General features: G+C 36.6%; 1 protein-coding gene across 3 annotated transcripts in view; it reads right to left on the reverse strand.

Moving 5' to 3' along the window:
• GTDC1 (glycosyltransferase like domain containing 1) overlaps positions 1 to 15,172 on the reverse strand; it is an 849,799-nt gene extending 834,627 nt beyond the window's left edge. For all 3 annotated transcript variants that reach the window (XM_053698268.1, XM_053698267.1, XM_053698269.1), the window contains exons 1-2: positions 15,093 to 15,172; positions 8,751 to 8,959 (exon numbers count right to left, since the gene is read on the reverse strand). In XM_053698268.1, coding sequence (XP_053554243.1) covers positions 8,751 to 8,929 — 179 coding nt within the window. In that variant the 5' untranslated portion in view covers positions 8,930 to 8,959; positions 15,093 to 15,172. The remainder of the gene's footprint in view (positions 1 to 8,750; positions 8,960 to 15,092) is intronic.
• Between the last annotated feature and the right edge of the window lie 3,030 nt (positions 15,173 to 18,202).

Genomic DNA, 18,202 nt, shown 5'->3' on the forward strand with positions numbered 1-18,202 from the left:
CAGCCAAGCTGGAATACGGCATGTACATCGCAATATTAGGGAGCTGATTTCGAACTGAAAAATTTCCAATTATAAACATGTTACTTGGCAAAGAACTCAGGAATTCGTTCCTTAATAAGAACAACCAAACTAGAATAAGCTTAAAGTTTTAGTCTTAGAACTCAATCTTGAAGCCCAGAGTAACAGTTAAGAATTGAATCCAATTATAAAAACAAATAATTGATTATCTTAGAACAAAAGAAATATGGATTTTTTAAAAATCACAAAATTCTTCTAGTTAAAATAGCTAAAGACATAGATTAACCCTCATTTGCGAAAATATTCAATAAAATGAAGACACAAATGTAATTATTAGCATGATAGTCCAGTTTAAAGGACCAGTCAATACAGTGGACTTGCATAATCAATAAATGCAAAACAACAAGACAAATGCAACAGCACCTAGTCTAGTAAATGTTGTCCCTTTAACAATGCTAAAATAAATCATAATCTGATACTTGATCTTAAAGTAAACAGAAAAAATGAAGCAATTACAATATCCAAATAAATCACAGGACCAAGAAAAGTACCTGAAACTAAATAATTTTCCATAATAAGATACAACTATCTAAAGGAAAATAAATAATATTTTGCTATAGAAACAATAGCATAATTAGTAGGAGTAGAGATAGCCCCAATAAATTGGAGAACCCTCCAAATTGAATTTAACTGCTGGCAGAGAATATAGTTTAAAACCTTTGAAGAAGGAATAAAAGAAAATTCTCAGCCTATTCCATTCCCTAGTATGGGGAATTGGAAAGAAAACCTCTGAAAACACAGAAGAATAAATAGGCAGAAATAGTGTCAGCTAGTCTTAAATAACTAGTTACCTTAATATCCAAAATAATCAACACCTTTTCAACAAAGAACAAATGTACTTTAATAATAAAAAAATAATAAAAAAGTAGATTTGTTAGTGTCAATATCTGATGAAGAGAATTTCTGAAAGAGAAAAAAACATAATCAGAGAAGGATAAATCAGTATGTTGTTGGTCATTTGAAACTTCAATAATTAAAAAAGAAGTGAAAAAGACCTAAAAATTTTATTAGAAGGCACGAAGTCAGACAAAGCCTTATAAATTCTTATAAATCTTCTAAACATTTCTTGTACATAAGATGTAAGAATGGCAATATATAAAGCATAAATACTAATGGATTCTGCATGTAAAAGTATATCATAATAACTTATTACAAACCATAGCTAAAGATAAACATTTATAACATTTAAAATAAATGAACTTAGCTTTGGTAGAACTGAAACTCAGTTAGGCGTTTTTCCAGAAGTGGCTTCTGATTCAGGGTCAATCTGAGACATCTTGCAATATGTAATCGAAAAAACAACATATAAAGCAAAATTGATCAAATTCCTTAAATGACAGTTTCAGGAATGGGAAAAAAATGCCAAAGAACAAGCTTCTAGCAACCAGAAGCAATAAACAATGAGACTTAAATATTGTGGAGACAACAATGACGCTCAAATTTTTTAGCGCCAAAAAAGCCGCCCACATTATTTGGCGCCTAAATGCTTTTGGCGCCAAAAATTACGCCACACCCGGTAACGCCGACATTTTTTGGCGCAAAAAAATGATGCAGCTTCCGGCGACACGTATGACGCCGGAAATGACAAGAAACTTTTTGCGCCAAGAAAGTCCGCGCCAAGAATGACGCAATAAAATGAAGCATTTTCAGCCCCCGCGAGCCTAACAGCCCACAGGAAAAAAGTCAAATTTTAAGGTAAGAAAAAATTGATTGATTCATATGCATTATCCCAAATATGAAACTGACTGTCTGAAATAAGGAACGTTGAACATCCTGAATCAAGGCAAATAAATGTTTAAACACATATATTTAGAACTTTATATAAAAGTGCCCAACCATAGCTTAGAGTGTCACAGAAAATAAGACTTACTTACCCCAGGACACTCATCTACATGTAGTAGAAAGCCAAACCAGTACTAAAACGAGAATCAGTAGAGGTAATGGTATATATAAGAGTATATCGTCGATCTGAAAAGGGAAGTAAGAGATGAATCTCTACGACCGAAAACAGAGAACATATGAAATAGACCCCGTAGAAGGAGATCACTGCATTCAAATAGGCAATACTCTCTTCACATCCCTCTGACATTCACTGCACACTGAGAGGAAAACCGGGCTCCAACTTGCTGCGGAGCGCATATCAACGAAGAATCTAGCACAAACTTACTTCACCACCTCCATGGGAGGCAAAGTTTGTAAAACTGATTTGTGGGTGTGGTGAGGGGTGTATTTGTAGGCATTTTGAGGTTTGGGAAACTTTGCCCCTCCTGGTAGGAATGTATATCCCATACGTCACTAGCTCATGGACTCTTGCTAATTACATGAAAGAAAGCATATTTATGCAATATTCATATTTAATAAACTGTCATACCTTACCCTAAGGCGGGAAACTAGATGCAAAGGAAGATATCTGACAACGTCGACTGACACATTATGATGAATTATATGAAATAAAGATTGTTTTTGCTACTGTCAAGCCCTATACATCGAACCAAGATTTACAGTGGGGATTCAATATACTGCTTCAGTTTCCAGCACAACTGATCTACTTTCTGGTATTCCTGACTGAACATTTGGTGGATCTGGAGGTTTCAGCTTTTTACGGATGTTTACTATGAATGGTGACCTCATACTGATTGAGGTCCCTGGAAGTAAGTGTTTGGGGATAGGGGAGTTGTGACCCCACACTCTTTTAATGACATATCCACGGAAGGGAGGCGCAGACACATATTCTTTTGTGTACATTTCCTGTGGAGACACCCTGGGAGTCTTCACACATTTTACCTTGATTTGCTGCCCACCTTCTGATATATTATATCCTGTGGACTTTTATACTTAATTTGTATTTATATCTTTTATGTGGCATTTAGGCTGCTCTTTCATTTATCCTAAAATAGTATAGAGGTGAGCGCGGTTATCATATCTTTTGCTTGTGTATATATATATATAAATAATTTATGAATACATAGAATATATTTCAGTATGTGAATAACATTTGAATATGAAATATTCACATTTTCATGTTGTGTTAGCACACATGAGAATATGCGATCTTGTTTGCGCGCAAGTAGGGTTTTTTCCACTTTTTTTGATCCAATGACTTCTATGGGGGAATACAGAAATGTGCATGTGATATTCTAAGTTTGGCTTTTGCGCTCGTCGGGTAACACAAGAGCAAAAACAGTTGACTTTCCACTCTGGACCTTAATGCATAATGTTGTAGATTATCACAGTTTTTATGTCAATCATCTTAAAGGTTTTTTAAACTAATGGGCACTGCCATGTTAATTTAAGGGGACAGTCTACTTTAAAAATTTTATTATTTAAAAAAACAGATAATCCCTTTATTACCCATTCCCCGGTTTTGCATAACCAACACAGTTACATTAATACACTTTTTACCTCTGTGGTTACCTTGTATTTAAGCTCTGCAGACTGGCCCCTTATCTCAGTGCTTTTGACAGACTTGCATTTTAGCCAATCGGTGATGACTTTTAACTCCACAAGAGTGAGCACAATGTTATCAATTTGACACACAGGAGCCAGCACTGTCTAACTGTGAAAAACTGTCAGATAAGATGCAGTTTTCAACAGTTATAAGCCAATGAACCTACCTAGGTTAAGCTTACAAAAAAGAATACCATGAGAAAAAAGCAAATTTGATGATAAAAGTAAATTGGAAAGTTGTTTAAAATTGCATGCTCTATCGGAATCATGAAAGTTTAATTTTGACTAGACTATCCCTTTAAGTTTCCTATTATCTACCTTTCCAGGCAATAAAAGAGATTGTCTAAACAAGTCTATGTGGAACATAGCATTATCTAAAAGGGTTTCCACACAGCCTTGTTTGCACAAGCAGATATTCCGGTAAATAGAAAACTAGTTCAAACATGGCGGTGCCCATTACTTATAGAAACTAAAACTTCAGACTTATATTTTCAACATTTAAAGGGACAGTCTACAATAGAATTTTTATTGTTTTAAAAGATAGATAATCCCTTTATTACCCATTCCCCAGTTTTGCATAACCAACATGGTTATATTAATATACTTTTTATCTCTGTGATTACCTTGTATCTAAGCCTTATTTGACATTCCCCTGATCACATGGCTATTTATTTATTTATTTTCTATTGACTTGCATTTTAGCCAATTAGTACAGTGTCTGCCACAACACACAGGCGTGAGCATGTTATCTATAGGCCCACATGAACTAGCAGTCTCCTGTTGTGAAAAGCTAATCTAAAAAAAAAGCATGCGATAAGAGGCTGTCTGTAGTGGCTTAGAAACAGGCAGAAATGTAGAGGTTTAAATGTTATAAAGTATATTAATGTAACAATGTTGGTTGTACAAAGCAAAGGAATGGGTAGTAAAGGCATTATCTATCTTTTTAAACAATAACAATTTTAGTGTTGACTGTCCCTTTGACACGTTGATTTCCTCCATGTCCGTGGGGTCTGGCACCTGCGTAATATAAGTGTACGTCAGCATTGCGTACAGAGTGTTAAATGTGTGCCATCCACAAAGTGAAAAGAAGTGTGTCTGTAACCTCAGCACCTCTCCCTTCCCAGGATGCATGACCAGTACAATGCCAGGGATTGAGAGCATTTTACTGGGCATTGACTGAACCATGTTGAATCATATCTTTTCATATTTTGCTAGCACATACCACAAGGAAGTTAATTTCCAAAAACTTTCAGGTTGCTATATATTGCACAGCTGCACAACAACAAAATGTTCAAATGTGCATTTTACCTGGAAGGGAAAAATACACGTAGGCTTTTGGCATTCAAAGAGTTAAGGGACCGTAAACAAAATAAATATATATTTTTTTATTTAGGATCACGATTTACTGTTGCAACAAAGTTAATTAGCATTCCATAGTCTTGAGTATTTCCCTTTAGTTTGTTCCTTCCAAAATCTCTTCTCCAAAATGTGAAGACCCAATGCTTCTGAAATTTTAAATGGGTTGGAACACAAAGTGTTTTTGTAACACACTGTGATCTCATAAGCTGACAGTTTGTGTTTTTAATGTGCAAATTAGTTACTAATAGGATAAAGACATATATTAGTGCAACAACTTAGTTAAAGGGACAATCTACTTAAAAACTATTGTTTATTACCCATTCCCGAGTTTTGTACAACTTACACTGTTAATACTAGATGATAAACCCGCCCAGAGGGCAGTCTATGTGTTAAAAATGTAACCCCCAAAGCTACAAAAAATAAAAAAAGTAAAAATACAGAAAAAAATAAACAAAGCTATCCAAAATAATACAATTAAACCTAAACTAATACCCCTATAAAAATAAAAAATCCCCCAAAATAAAAACACCCCCTAATCTAATAATAAACTACCAATAGCCCTTAAAAGGGCTTTTTGTAGGGCATTGCCCTAAAGAAATCAGCTCTTTTGCATTAAAAATTAACAAAGTCCCCCGTAACAGTAAAACCCCCCACCCACCAAATCCCCCCAAAAAACTAACACTAATAAACCTAAACTACCCATTGCCCCTAAAGGGGCATTTTATGGGATTTAGTGTTTTTACATTTTTAGGGGGGGTTTTCTTTTTTTAGATTAGGGATTATTGGGCAACATGCAAAAGAGCTAAATGCCCTTTTAAGGGCAGTGAAAAAGAGCTGAATGCCCTTTTAACGGCAATGCCTATACAAATGCCCCTTTAGCGGCAATGGGTAGTTTAGGTTTATTAGTGTTAGATTTTTTTATTTTGGGGGTTTTGGTGGGTGGGGGGGGTTTACTGTTTGGGGGACTTTATTTTTAATTTAAAATAGCTTATTTCTTTAGGCCAATGCCCTACAAAAAGCCCTTTTAAGGGCTATTGGTAGTTTATTCTTAGATAAGGGGAGGTGGCTTTTTTATTTTCATAGGGATTAGGTTTTTTTGGGGGGGGTTTTGGATAGTGTTGTTTATTATTTTTTGTAATGTTAGCCTTTTTCATTTTCTGTAATTTTAGATTAATGTAATGTATTTTTTTATTTTTATTGTAATGTAGTGTTTTTTTTTAAATGTAATTAAGGGGTTAATTTAGGGGGTGTTCGGTTAGGGGGCTTAGTCATTAGTTTTTTGCATTGTGGGGGTTAGCAGTTTAGGAGTTAATAGGTAAATTAGGTTGAATGCATTGTGGAGGGTTGGTGGATTAGGGGTTAATAGATGTATTAGGTAGTTTGCGATGTTGTGGTTGGCGGATTTAGGGGTTAATAATTTTATTGGGTATTTATTTTTTTCTTAATACTTCGTGTGGGTGGTTAGGTTTTTTTTTTCTTAATAGTTCATACGGGCGGTTAGTTTTTTTTTTGTTTAAATACTTATTGTGGGCGGTTATTTTATTTTTGTAATGCTTCGTTTGCCTTCGCTGCATCCCGGTGGATTCCGAAAATGGCAGGGTGGTGAAAGAATCCACCTGCTTCGCTGCATCCATGTTTATTCTTTTTGCAGCCTTGCGCTGCCAACATTCCTTTGAGGATGCGTGTGCGCAACTGCCGACGGAGATTATAGTATAGATACTTTTTATCTCTATGATTACCTGTATCTAAGCCACTGCAGACTGCTCCATATCTCAGTGCTTTTTACAAACTTGCCTTTTAGCCAGTTCTTGCATAACTATTATCTTATCCACCGAAGTTAGCACAATGTTACCTATATGGCACACATGAACCAGCACTATCTGGCTGTAAAGCAAGATTTAATAAGTTAATAAAAAGCACTGAGATAAGAGTCTACCTCCAGGGGATTAGAAACAGGCGGATTTTAGAGGTTATAAAGTATAGTAATAGAACAATGTTGGTTGTGCAAAGCTGGGGAATGGGTAGTAAAGGCATTATCTATCTTTTCTTTTTTTATCTATTCTAAGTTCAGCTAATAAGAGCAATAACTTTTTAGTTTCAACTCGTAATACTAGCAAAACCCGACACGCACAAAAAGTTAACTTCTAGCGCAATTAGCGCTCCACTCGTAATCTGGCCCTATATAGGAAGAAATATCATGGTGGCCCGCATGCACATTAAAACTATTTTGTGCTATATTACAAGTAGGGTGCTTATTCATCGTGTGCTGGTTAATCCTACTGCAAGCTTGCAGTAGCAATTAGCACACTGAAAATTAACCAGAGTTCAGATCTCTAGTTCATTTTAAAAATGTCCCCCAATTGCCCCCAAAATAAAATGCATGGTACGTTTAATAAAAAAAATATATAAGCATCTTTACTTTTTTTAATAATAATAACTGCACAAAGGAGTTAGGGGATGTGGGGCGTTAGAAAAAAACGGCACTGAAAAGTGCCTTTACATTGCGGCCTATGGGGACTGTGTGTTCACTGTAAATATATATGTATATGCTTATACATATATATGTATGTGTTAATGTGTGTATATACACATATAAACATATAAATATATATGTATATATTCATATATATTTTACATTTGCTGCCCATCGCTGCGCGACTTATTCCCTTCGCTGTGCTAGGTTCTGTGCCGTGTTTTACGGCATCAGAACGAGGCTCCCATTGGAGCATATGTAAGAGCGATCTCATGAGCGGAAAGCTTGCGTAAGCGCTATTTTGTGCTCCTCTTGTAATCTGGCCCTTTACTAGCAACACATGAGCAGAATTGGCCCTCTCTCAAGCAGCGCGCATGTGATCCTATCCATATCAGCCGCATGTGTCGAATAAGAAAAACAAATATGTGAATACCACATGAAGAAAGGGTGCATGCGTTGTGAACTGAACGTAATATTAAACAAAATATGAGCCTAATTTGTTAAAGTTACACAGAAACTATGAAGGTGTATTCAGAATTTGTAAAATCACAATCCTAAATACACTGCTGTATACAAAATAAAATACAAAATAGAAAGCATAAAGTTTAAATGTAATAACATTTTAATCTGAAATGTAAAGTGATATAAAATAGAAAGTGTAAATGCATCAGAACTGTCATGCAGTGCTATATTACGTAATATTAAAATTAACGGACCCAATATAGTTCTCTTTAGCTCCCATTGGTCCTGACATATAAAATAAAAGAGAAAAACACAGCATTGTTGCGTGCACTTCACCTGCCAACACTTTTACAGCTTTGTGCAAGAGTCATAGATTCTGTAGATAGGAACTACCATGCTATGCTTATTAAAAACATCTATAGCTCTAACTGCAAATAAAAAAACTAATAGGAGCAAATCAGTTAATTTTTAATTACAAAATACATTAAAAGGCATGAACATTATTGCCAAATCTAACAGATTTCCTGCCATAATTCTAATGCAATGAATACGGATGTGTCCAAAAAATGAACAATTAGGAGATGACCAAAAGCAGCGCTTTGGGAACTATGGAAATTAGTGCAATATGAATACTAAATTTCCTATTATACATTTTCTTATTCTTGGGCAGAACCCAAGAATATTTGAGTAACTTCATTTAGCAATTCATGAAACTAAATATACAGAGATCATAACTACAGCTTTTTGTACACTGGAGACTAAACATAGTGAGTGGTCAGCATAGCACATATAAAGCCCCCTGCGGTGTCCCCTGGCGCCAAAGAAAATGTTCAACATAGCTTGGGTAATTTAGTAAATACTACATATGGATATTAAATCTATTACTGACATTACCTAACAACAGGAACACTACAGAGAGTGGAGAACTTACCTGTAGCTGTCATTAGGTGGAATATTTTGCATAAAATACAGAGCAGAAGTACGGGCTCTCCAATGCCATTTCTTAGCTGGTATACTATACAAAACACAGCCTTCTATTTCTCCATGTAGTAGATCCATTAACTGTTTGTGAGACCCTCCATAGAATGCTTCAATCAAAAGGACACTCATTTCAGTGTATTTTTAAATATTCCCGATTTCCTAAAAATAGAATAAACAAGTTAGCAATAAACACAAAAACACTCAAAATAAGACTGTCAATACGTTTATATATTTTTATGTATACAAAACATGGAAGTGGATTGTGTTCTCAAACAGGAGTGGGTACACATCCCATCCCACTGAAAAAGCTCACAGCGGTGTGTGCCCACCTGGCATTAACAGAAACCTGTTTACATCTAGTGATCCAATAGGGAACGATGACATTTTAAACAACACATAGGATGGCCAGAACTCAATCAGATGCACATTGTTAGATTAAAAGTATAAAACAAACAGCATTTGGGCAAATGGAGAAAGACTCAGGAGTTATGTCAAGGCATTTACAAGCCTGGGTCCCTAATTTACAACAATGCATGCTAGCTTTCAATCAGTAACACTGAAATACAAACAAGAGAGTCACAGCTATTAGTAAATTTCATACACAACCCAGAAGACGACTTCACTCTGAGGGTTCGAATGTCCTAAAGCTCTCTGGGCTGGCGAGATTATTAAAGAATGTTCACCAATCCTTCTATTTCCCTGAAAACAGGGTGTCTCGCTAAATTGTATTCCAATATAAACAAGCTAAACAACGTTTGATTCACTATAATACAAGATTTCAGTAAATGTGTTTGAAAATATGCGATACTGTGTTACATGGAATTATTATATATCAATCCTCTATCACAATTGGTAATAAATACTACACTCCTTTTTTTGGCGAATGACAACAAATAAAAACAAAAGGGACTATTTAGATTTGTATACTTTCCTAACTGGTACTACAAAAATCCAAGTAATTAGATTTAAAAAATAAAATAAATATCAAATATAAATGGTTACAGCTGACAAGAGTGGGCAGCTTATGGTTGAAACCATTTTTTTTTATTTTTTTTATTATCCAAGATGTTAAAGCGATACTGAACCCAATTTTTTTTTTCTTTCGTGATTCAGATAGAGCATAACATTTTAAGCAACTTTCTAATTTACTCATATTATCAATTTTTCTTCATTCTCTTGCTATATTTATTTGAAAAAGAATGCATCTAAGCTTTTTTGGGGGGGTTCAGAACTCTGGAGAGCAATTTTTTATTGGTGGATGAATGTATCCACCAATCAGCAAGAAAAACCCAGGTTGTTCACCAACAATGGGCAAGCATCTAAACTTACATTCTTGCATTTCAAATAAAGTTACCAAGAGAATGAATCAAATTTTATAATAGTAGTAAATTAGAAAGTTGCTTAAAATTTCATGCTCTAGCTGAATCACGAAAGAAAAAATTTGGGTTCAGTGTCCCTTTAAGCTAGAGCAGTTGCAATGTATGTTGCACAAATCATATACACTTTCTATAATTAAAGTAAAGGTAAAGTTAGGTACATTTGAAAACACCTATAGTTTGCTATTTACCACTGCAATGCAGTCGCTAACGTTTTAGAAAATTTTCATACCGTATTTTGATAAATACTTTTTTTTATCCCTTCCGTTTCTTCTAAAACTCCTCCCCGCTTCTACTTCCGCTTTTCTTTGTCTCATCGTAGAGACCCAACCCACCAGCTATCGACGTCCGCATTTTGCGCGTTCATGGCTAAAAACTTATATGCGCATGTGCAACTTTCGTAAGATACATTGTATTCAATGTATCAGAGAGACTTGTTTACTTTATTGTCAGCGATTTCATACGTAGGATACTATCTACGGTGTAAGTTTCAAGGAGCATGCGCGACTCATGAACGAGCCCGTTGAATAGTGTAGCTGATTAGGGTCGGACACATGCGCTCTGCGCTCCTATGACGTAGGATATGCTGTGTTCACCACCACATGGAGAAAGCGCTGATTGGAGGACACAGTGTTAGAGAAGTGTCAATCATTTTTATAGAAAAGTCGGGCGGACGAGGAATCGTTGCAGGATGAAGCTTTCAAAATAAGAATTGCAGGTATAGATAGAGATATATTGAAAATGATGAATGAAACTTATGCTAATTTTCAATCTAATTTAAGAAATAGTTAACGAGTGCACACAAGTTTACCTTGCCTTTAAGGCGTCGCTTGAGCATAAATAAGATTCATTGTCACATATTACTGTGGTCATGTTTTTAAGCCTTTATTTCACTAAATGTGAATTTTTAAAAGTTTTACAAATTTTAACCAGTTTTTAAAGTACCTTAGTTTGAGATCTGTTGTGTTGTACATTAGATTTTTAGGGAGACACAATAGTTTAATAGGGAAAAAGGTTAAATATTTCCACAATAACCTGATTAGTTGAAAGCATATATGCACAACACTTAGTGAAAAGACTTGATGACATTTTCCAATTTCTGATTTATTTTTATATAATATGTATGGCTGAACACTTTAATTCATCAAAATTTACATTTCACTCCTGTTGTGAAAAAAAAAAAACTTACCTTTTAAACTTGACAGCAGCTCCAGCTTCCTACGGTCGTCGCAAGCCATTTCTGATGTCAGAAATGATGGTTAGGTCATCCTCCAATCACGGCTTCCCCCCGGGGGAATCAATGTTTGATTCAACGCCGTGATTGGAGGAAGCCAGATTCCTCATTTTATACCCAGGAAGAGGCTTTGCAACGGGTGGAGGAAGCTGGAGCTGCTGTCAAGATTAAAAGGTAAGTTGTTTTTTTTCTCAACAGGGGTGAAATGTAAATTTTGATGAATTAAAGCGCCCCTTTGACATTCACTTTAAGAATGCCTGATCAAACTTAATTTTATGTTTTATGTTTATTCATTAATTAATTAAGAGTGAGTGATGGCTATCCTGTGTGGAGTGTATAGCCAGGGTGCTGAACCAAAAATGGTCCGGCTCCTTAGCTGACTGCTACTTTTTCAAATAAAGATAGCAAAAGAACAAAGAAAAATTGATAAGAGTAAATCAGAAAGTTGATTAAAATTGCATGCTCTATCTGAATCATGATAGAAAAAATTGGGTTTACTATCCCTTTAAATTCACTTCTATTTTCAAATGTGCTTTGTAGACTTGATAACCATTGTTGAAAAAGAAAATGTACATATCCCACACTACTGGGATCTAGCTGGTGATTGGTGCCTGCACACATTAGTCTCTTGTGATTGGTTCACTAGATGTGTTCAGCTAGCTTCCAGTACTGCACTGCTGATCCTTCAGCAAAGGAAAACAAGAGAATACATCAAATTTGATATTAATGGTAAAATAGAAAGTTGTTTTAAATGGTATGTTCTATCAGAATCGTGCAATAACATTTGGGGTTTCATGTCCCTTTAATACTCACACTCATTGGATTTAATAACAGAACTGATAAATCAGCCCATTATGGATACAAATAAGGTTAATGTTAATAAGTGACATTTGGGGCATTCAGCCCCATCCTCAAACCAAACAGAACCACTAAAACAGCAGCATATAAACACGTCCCAAATAACGTAGCTCCACCTTTCATAATGATGCTACTACTACCCACCACCTGGTTGCACAGTAACCACCCAGCAGTAAACTTCCCCATATAGACATAAACAAACCAGTGATGTGCAGTCACTAGAGGCAGGTGAGGCAGTGCTTCACCTCTCATATGGGCAAAAATATATATATTTTTTATTGGCTTTAAAAAAATTAAATTAAAAAATTGCAATTTTTTTTTCCCCAGCATTTTTTTTTTCACAGCTACATGTTGTGCAATGGAGAGGCACAAGCAGGTCTGCCCACCATTACACAACATGCTGCGCCACCTACTGGATTAAAGTGGTTAAGCTCATTGCATGTCCCATAATTGCTTATTTGAGGCAGTCCTATTTGGGCTGACCCAATCTAGTGAGAGGCATTAGTCAGTGGAACTTAGGGTTGGGGCTGGATGTTAAATCATATAGAACAAAACAAAAACTGAAAAAAACTACTTTCATTTATTTTGTTGCTGTCCTGTGAAGCTGCCAGCTTTGCTAAAGTGAAAAAGAGAGTTCTGTACTACCCCTCTAAGTGCAGTGGAATGTGCCACTGTCACTTCCTTAATACAGACAGAGGCAGAGCAGGAAGAGATGCAGTCAATGAGCAGTGTTTAAGACACATCTTTGAAGTTCTACAACCTTAGATTTCAATGAAAGGGGTTCTGTTAGTGAAAATTATAATTTAATGAATGTGGTTTAGTGTTTTTTGTTTTTTTACTCTTTAACAGCAGTTGAAGGATCGTTTTTGTATATTGTTTCCTCAACCTTTACACCCACTAACTTAACAGCTTGCCTTCACTTTCTGAACTCTCTGTAGCTCTGCTGTTTTATTACTTAAAAATGCAGTGGTCTCTCTCCCCCCCTTTGTGTGTGTGTGTGTCTCTCTCTCTATCTATCCATCTCTCTCCTTATGTGTTGTTCTCCCCCATGGTCTCTTTCTCTCTCTGTCTCTCTTCCTCCCCCTCTGACTCTCTCATCCCTTATGTGTCTCTCTAACCCTCTGTGTTTGTGTCTCTCTCTCTCTTTCTCTAACCCTCTGTGTGTGATTGTGTGTGTGTCTCTTTCTCTATCTCTAACCCTCTGTGTTTGATTGTGTCTCTCTCTCTTTCTCTAACCCTCTGTGTGTGATTGTGTGTCTCTCTCTCTTTCTCTCTCTAACCCTCTGTGTATGATTGTGTCTCTGTCTCTCTCACCCTCTGTGTGTGATTGCGTCTCTCTCTCTAACCCTCTGTGTGTTATTGTGTGTGTCTCTCTCTCTCTCTCTCTCTAACCCTCTGTGTATGATTGTGTCTCTCTCTCTTTCTCTAACCCTCTGTGTGTGATTGTCTCTCTCTCTCTCTCTCTCTCTCTCTCTCTAACCCTGTGTATGATTATGTCTCTCTCTCTTTCTCTCTCTCTCTCTCTAACCCTGTGTATGATTGTCTCTCTCTTTCTCTTTCTCTCTAACCCTCTGTGTGTGATTGTGTCTCTCACTCTTTCTCTCTCTCTCTAACCCTCTGTGTATGATTGTGTCTCTCTCTTTCTCTCTCTAACCCTCTGTGTAGGATTGTGTGTGTCTCTCTCTCTCTCTCTCTCTCTCTAACCCTCTGTGTGTGATTGTGTCTCTCTTTCTCTCACTCTCTAACCCTCTGTGTATGATTGTGTGTGTCTCTCTCTCTATCTAACCCTCTGTGTGTGATTGTCTCTCTCTCTCTCTCTCTCTAACCCTCTGTGTGTGATTGTGTCTCTCTCTCTTTCTCTATAACCCTCTGTGTATGATTGTGTCTCTCTCTTTCTCTCTAACCCTCTGTGTGTGATTGTCTCTCTCTCTCTCTCTCTAAATCTCTGTGTGTGATTGTGTCTCTATCTCTTTCTCTCTCTAACCCTCTGTGTATGTGTTTCTGTCTACCTTTTATTTATTTAATTAATGAATTGGTAGTGCCATCTGATGGTGTGGCTTTATTTAAAGGGGTGGGGTCAAGCGCCCCACCATCTTTAAATTTCACCAGCCGCCACTGGATCAAGACATTTTTATATTTACTGAATAATGAAAGAATCTATAATCATAATTTGCAGCATTAAAGTAAAAAGTATGTTTTAAACATATTTTAATGGGCATGGATTTCTAGATCTCATAATCAGAGCAAGCATTTTGTTATCTGGCAAGTGTTTCTGTTACAATCCTTTAGACTAAAATCAGATGTTTACTAAGTTGACCAGTTTTCCAAGACACCATTTAAAGGGACATGAAATCCATATGTTTTCTTTCATGATTTAGAAAGAGCATGCAGTTTTAAATAACTTTCCAATTTACATCTAATATCTAATTGTCTTCATTCTTTTGATATCCTTTGTTGAAAATCATATCTAAATATGCTCAGTAGCTGCTGATTGGTGGCTGCACATAGATACCTCATGATTGTCTCACCCATGTGCATTGCTATTTCTTCAACAAAGGATATCTAAAGAATGAAGGCGTATCCTACTGCCTCACCAGCCTCTGACGTCACTGCACGTCACTGAAACAAACCATACTCAGAGCATCCTAAAATAAATACTAATGGTCAGCAGTGCACAGAGAGCTTCACAACAGAGTATCCGTTTCAGACATGCTAGTGTCCTTATGTCACATAAAACGTTTGCAACAATTCTAAAACCATTCATCTTGAATACAGATCAATACATATCATATAACTGTATTAGATCATCAGATTCAACACTCACATATCAGGAAACTAGGCTGGATGATTCTTACTAACAACAGCGTGCTGGCTGCATGAAACACACAAGGCATAAGGACTTCCTGGTTGCGCTGTCAATCACTGGTACTCCCACCCCTTGTCTTCCTTAAGGTGGAAACCGGATAATCCCCAGTCTAAAGCTTACAATGTGTTCCATTAAATGATGATGTATTGTAAAGGCTTCACATTTCAATACATAGCTACATGAGCAATGACATTTCACGTCTTCAACCTCAGCTGACACGTTCCATAAAAAGTGCTCTGCATTTTATAACAGAAGCACATAAATAAGAGTGGTAACAAGATAAACAGCTTAAATTTATACTAAATATATTTTATAAAGGCTCCCCTTTTGGTACCTTTCAAGACCACTATTAAAGGGACAGTCAATACCAAAATTGTTATAGTTTAAAAAGATAGATAAACTCTTTACTACTTTTTCCCCAGCTTTGCACAACCAACATTGTTACATTAATATACTTTATAACATTTAAACCTCTAAATGTCTGCCTGTTTCTAAGCCACTACAGACAGCCTCTTATCACAAGCTTTTTTTATTAGCTTTTCACAACAGGAGACTGCTAGTTCATGTGGGCCATATAGATCACAATGTGCTCACACCCATGGGTTTTGGATAACACTGTACTAATTGGCTAAAATGCAAGTCAATAGATAATAAATAAATAGCCATGTGATCAGGGGGCTTTCAAGCTTATATTCCTGCTTTTCCAATAAAGATACCAAGAAAACAAAGAAAATTGATAATAATAGGAGTAAATTAGAATACTGCTTAAAATTGTATGCTCTATCTGAATCATGAAAAAAAAAAAATTGGATTTAGTATCCATTTAAAGTAGCTTTTGTGACCAGCAGAACACTTCAGATAGAGAATACAATTTTAAACAATTTTCCAATTTACTTCTATTTTCTAATTTGCTTCAATTTCTTGGTATTCTTTGTTGAAGGAGCAGTAATATACGACTGGGAACTAGCTGAAAGCCAATAACAAGCGGCATATACGTTCAGCCACCAATCAGCAGCTTCTGAGCTTACCTAGGTATACTTTTCAACAAAGGAAACAAGGATAACAAAACAAATTAGATAATAGAAATCAATTGAAAAATTCTTTACAATTGTACGCTCTATATCATGAAAGAAAGAAAAAACGTGAGTTTCATGTCCCTTTAATAAACAAAACAAAAAGCTATGAGACATTTTAGAGCAACCACATTTAAATGATATAAAGAAAAGAAGAACAAATAAAGTTTTCCTTATTGCTTGACAAGTAAAGTAAACGTCTGAAAAATATAGATGTATCTGAAAGCACAGTGTAACCTTGTTTGAAAAAGTAAAGTGGATGGCAGACTAGGGGTCTGATTAGCTTGCACAGATCAGATGTGGTTTTTCATGCCGACCCTCGCAGGGGCTGCCCTGGTGGAATTATCATTGCAGGTCTTTTTATGGGGATTGCATTTTTAATAGCTCCCTCTTGCCACCAGTGTTGAGACTGGCTATTTCTGGTGGCCAGCAGGACGGAGGGAGGGTATAATAGTGTGGTTGGTGCAGATTTGTCGGCTGCACAACCATGAGGCAAATCTCCCGTTCCACCATGTGCCAAAGGTGCTCTATTGGATTGAGATCTGTTGACTGTGGAGGCCATTGGATTACAGTGAACTCATTGTCATATTCAAGAAAGCAGTTTGAGATGATTTGAGTTTTGTGACATGGTCATTATCCTGCTGGAAGTAGCCACCAGAATATGTGTACACTGTAGTCTTAAAGGGATAACTATGGTCAGCAACAATACTCTGGTAGGCCATGGTGTTTAAGCGATGCTCAATTGGTACTAAGGGGCAAAAAGTGTGCCAAGAAAATATCCCCCACACCATTACACCACTAGCCTGAACCGTTCATATAAGGCAGGATGGATCCATGCTTTCATGTTATTTACGATAAATTCTGACCCTACCATCTGAATGTTGCAGCTGAAATCGAGACTCATCAGACCTGGCAACGTTTTTCCAATCTTCTATTGTCCAATTTTGGTGAGCCTGTGTGAATTGTAGCCTCAGTTTCCTGTTCTTAGCTGACAGGAGTGGCACCCGGTGTGGGCTTCTGCTGCTGTAGCCCATCTGCTTCAAAGTTTGACGTGTTGTGCGTTCAGAGATGGTATTCTGCATACCTTGTTTGTAATGAGTGGTTATTTGAGTTACTGTTGCCTTTCTATCATTTCGAGAACCAATCTGACCTCTGACATCAACAAGACATTTTTGTCCACACAACTGCTGCTCACTGGATATTTTCTCTTTTTCGGACCATTCTCTGTAAACCCTAGAGATGGTTGTCTGTGAAAATCCCAGTACATCAGCAGTTTTTTAAATACTCAGATCAGCCTGTCTGGCACCAACAACCATGCCACATTCAAAGTCACTTAAATCCCCTTTCTTCCCCATTCTGATGCTCAGTTTGAACTTCAGCAAGTTGTCTAGATGCTGCCTAAATGCATTGAGTTGCTGCCATGTGATTGGCTGATTAGCAATTTGTGTTACCAAGCAATTGAACAGGTGTACCTAATAAAGTGTCCGGTGAGTGTATATAAATACATACATATCCATCTTTAGTGATATTAATGTATGTATCTCAATGTTAAAGTCCTTTTCCCCCTAACACTTAAAGTTAAGGTCCAATTTGATGAATTAGTGCCCGTTTTTTAATAAACCTATTAAAAACAAGGGCACTTTAATTCATCAAAATTGACATTTCACTGTTTTCTTCAAAAACTTACCTTTTAATCCTGGCAGCCGCTCCAGCACTTCCTCCGCCAGTCACAAGCCGTCTTCGCGGTTCCAAAATGATGAATCCGGCTTCCTCCAATCACAGCGTTGCATCAGGCCAAGATTCCCCCGGGGGGTAAGCTGTGATTGGAGGAAGCCTGATTCGTCATTTCTGACGTCTGCAGAGGCTTCTGACGGCCGGGGGAATCGCTGGAGCGGCATTCAGGATTTAAAGGTAAGTTTTTGAAAAAAACAGTGAAATGCCAATTTTGATGAATTAAAGTGAACTTGTTTTTAATAGGTTTATTATAAACTAATT

This window comes from Bombina bombina, chromosome 1 (assembly GCF_027579735.1).
Source record: "Bombina bombina isolate aBomBom1 chromosome 1, aBomBom1.pri, whole genome shotgun sequence".
NCBI classification, from domain to species: Eukaryota; Metazoa; Chordata; class Amphibia; order Anura; family Bombinatoridae; genus Bombina; species Bombina bombina.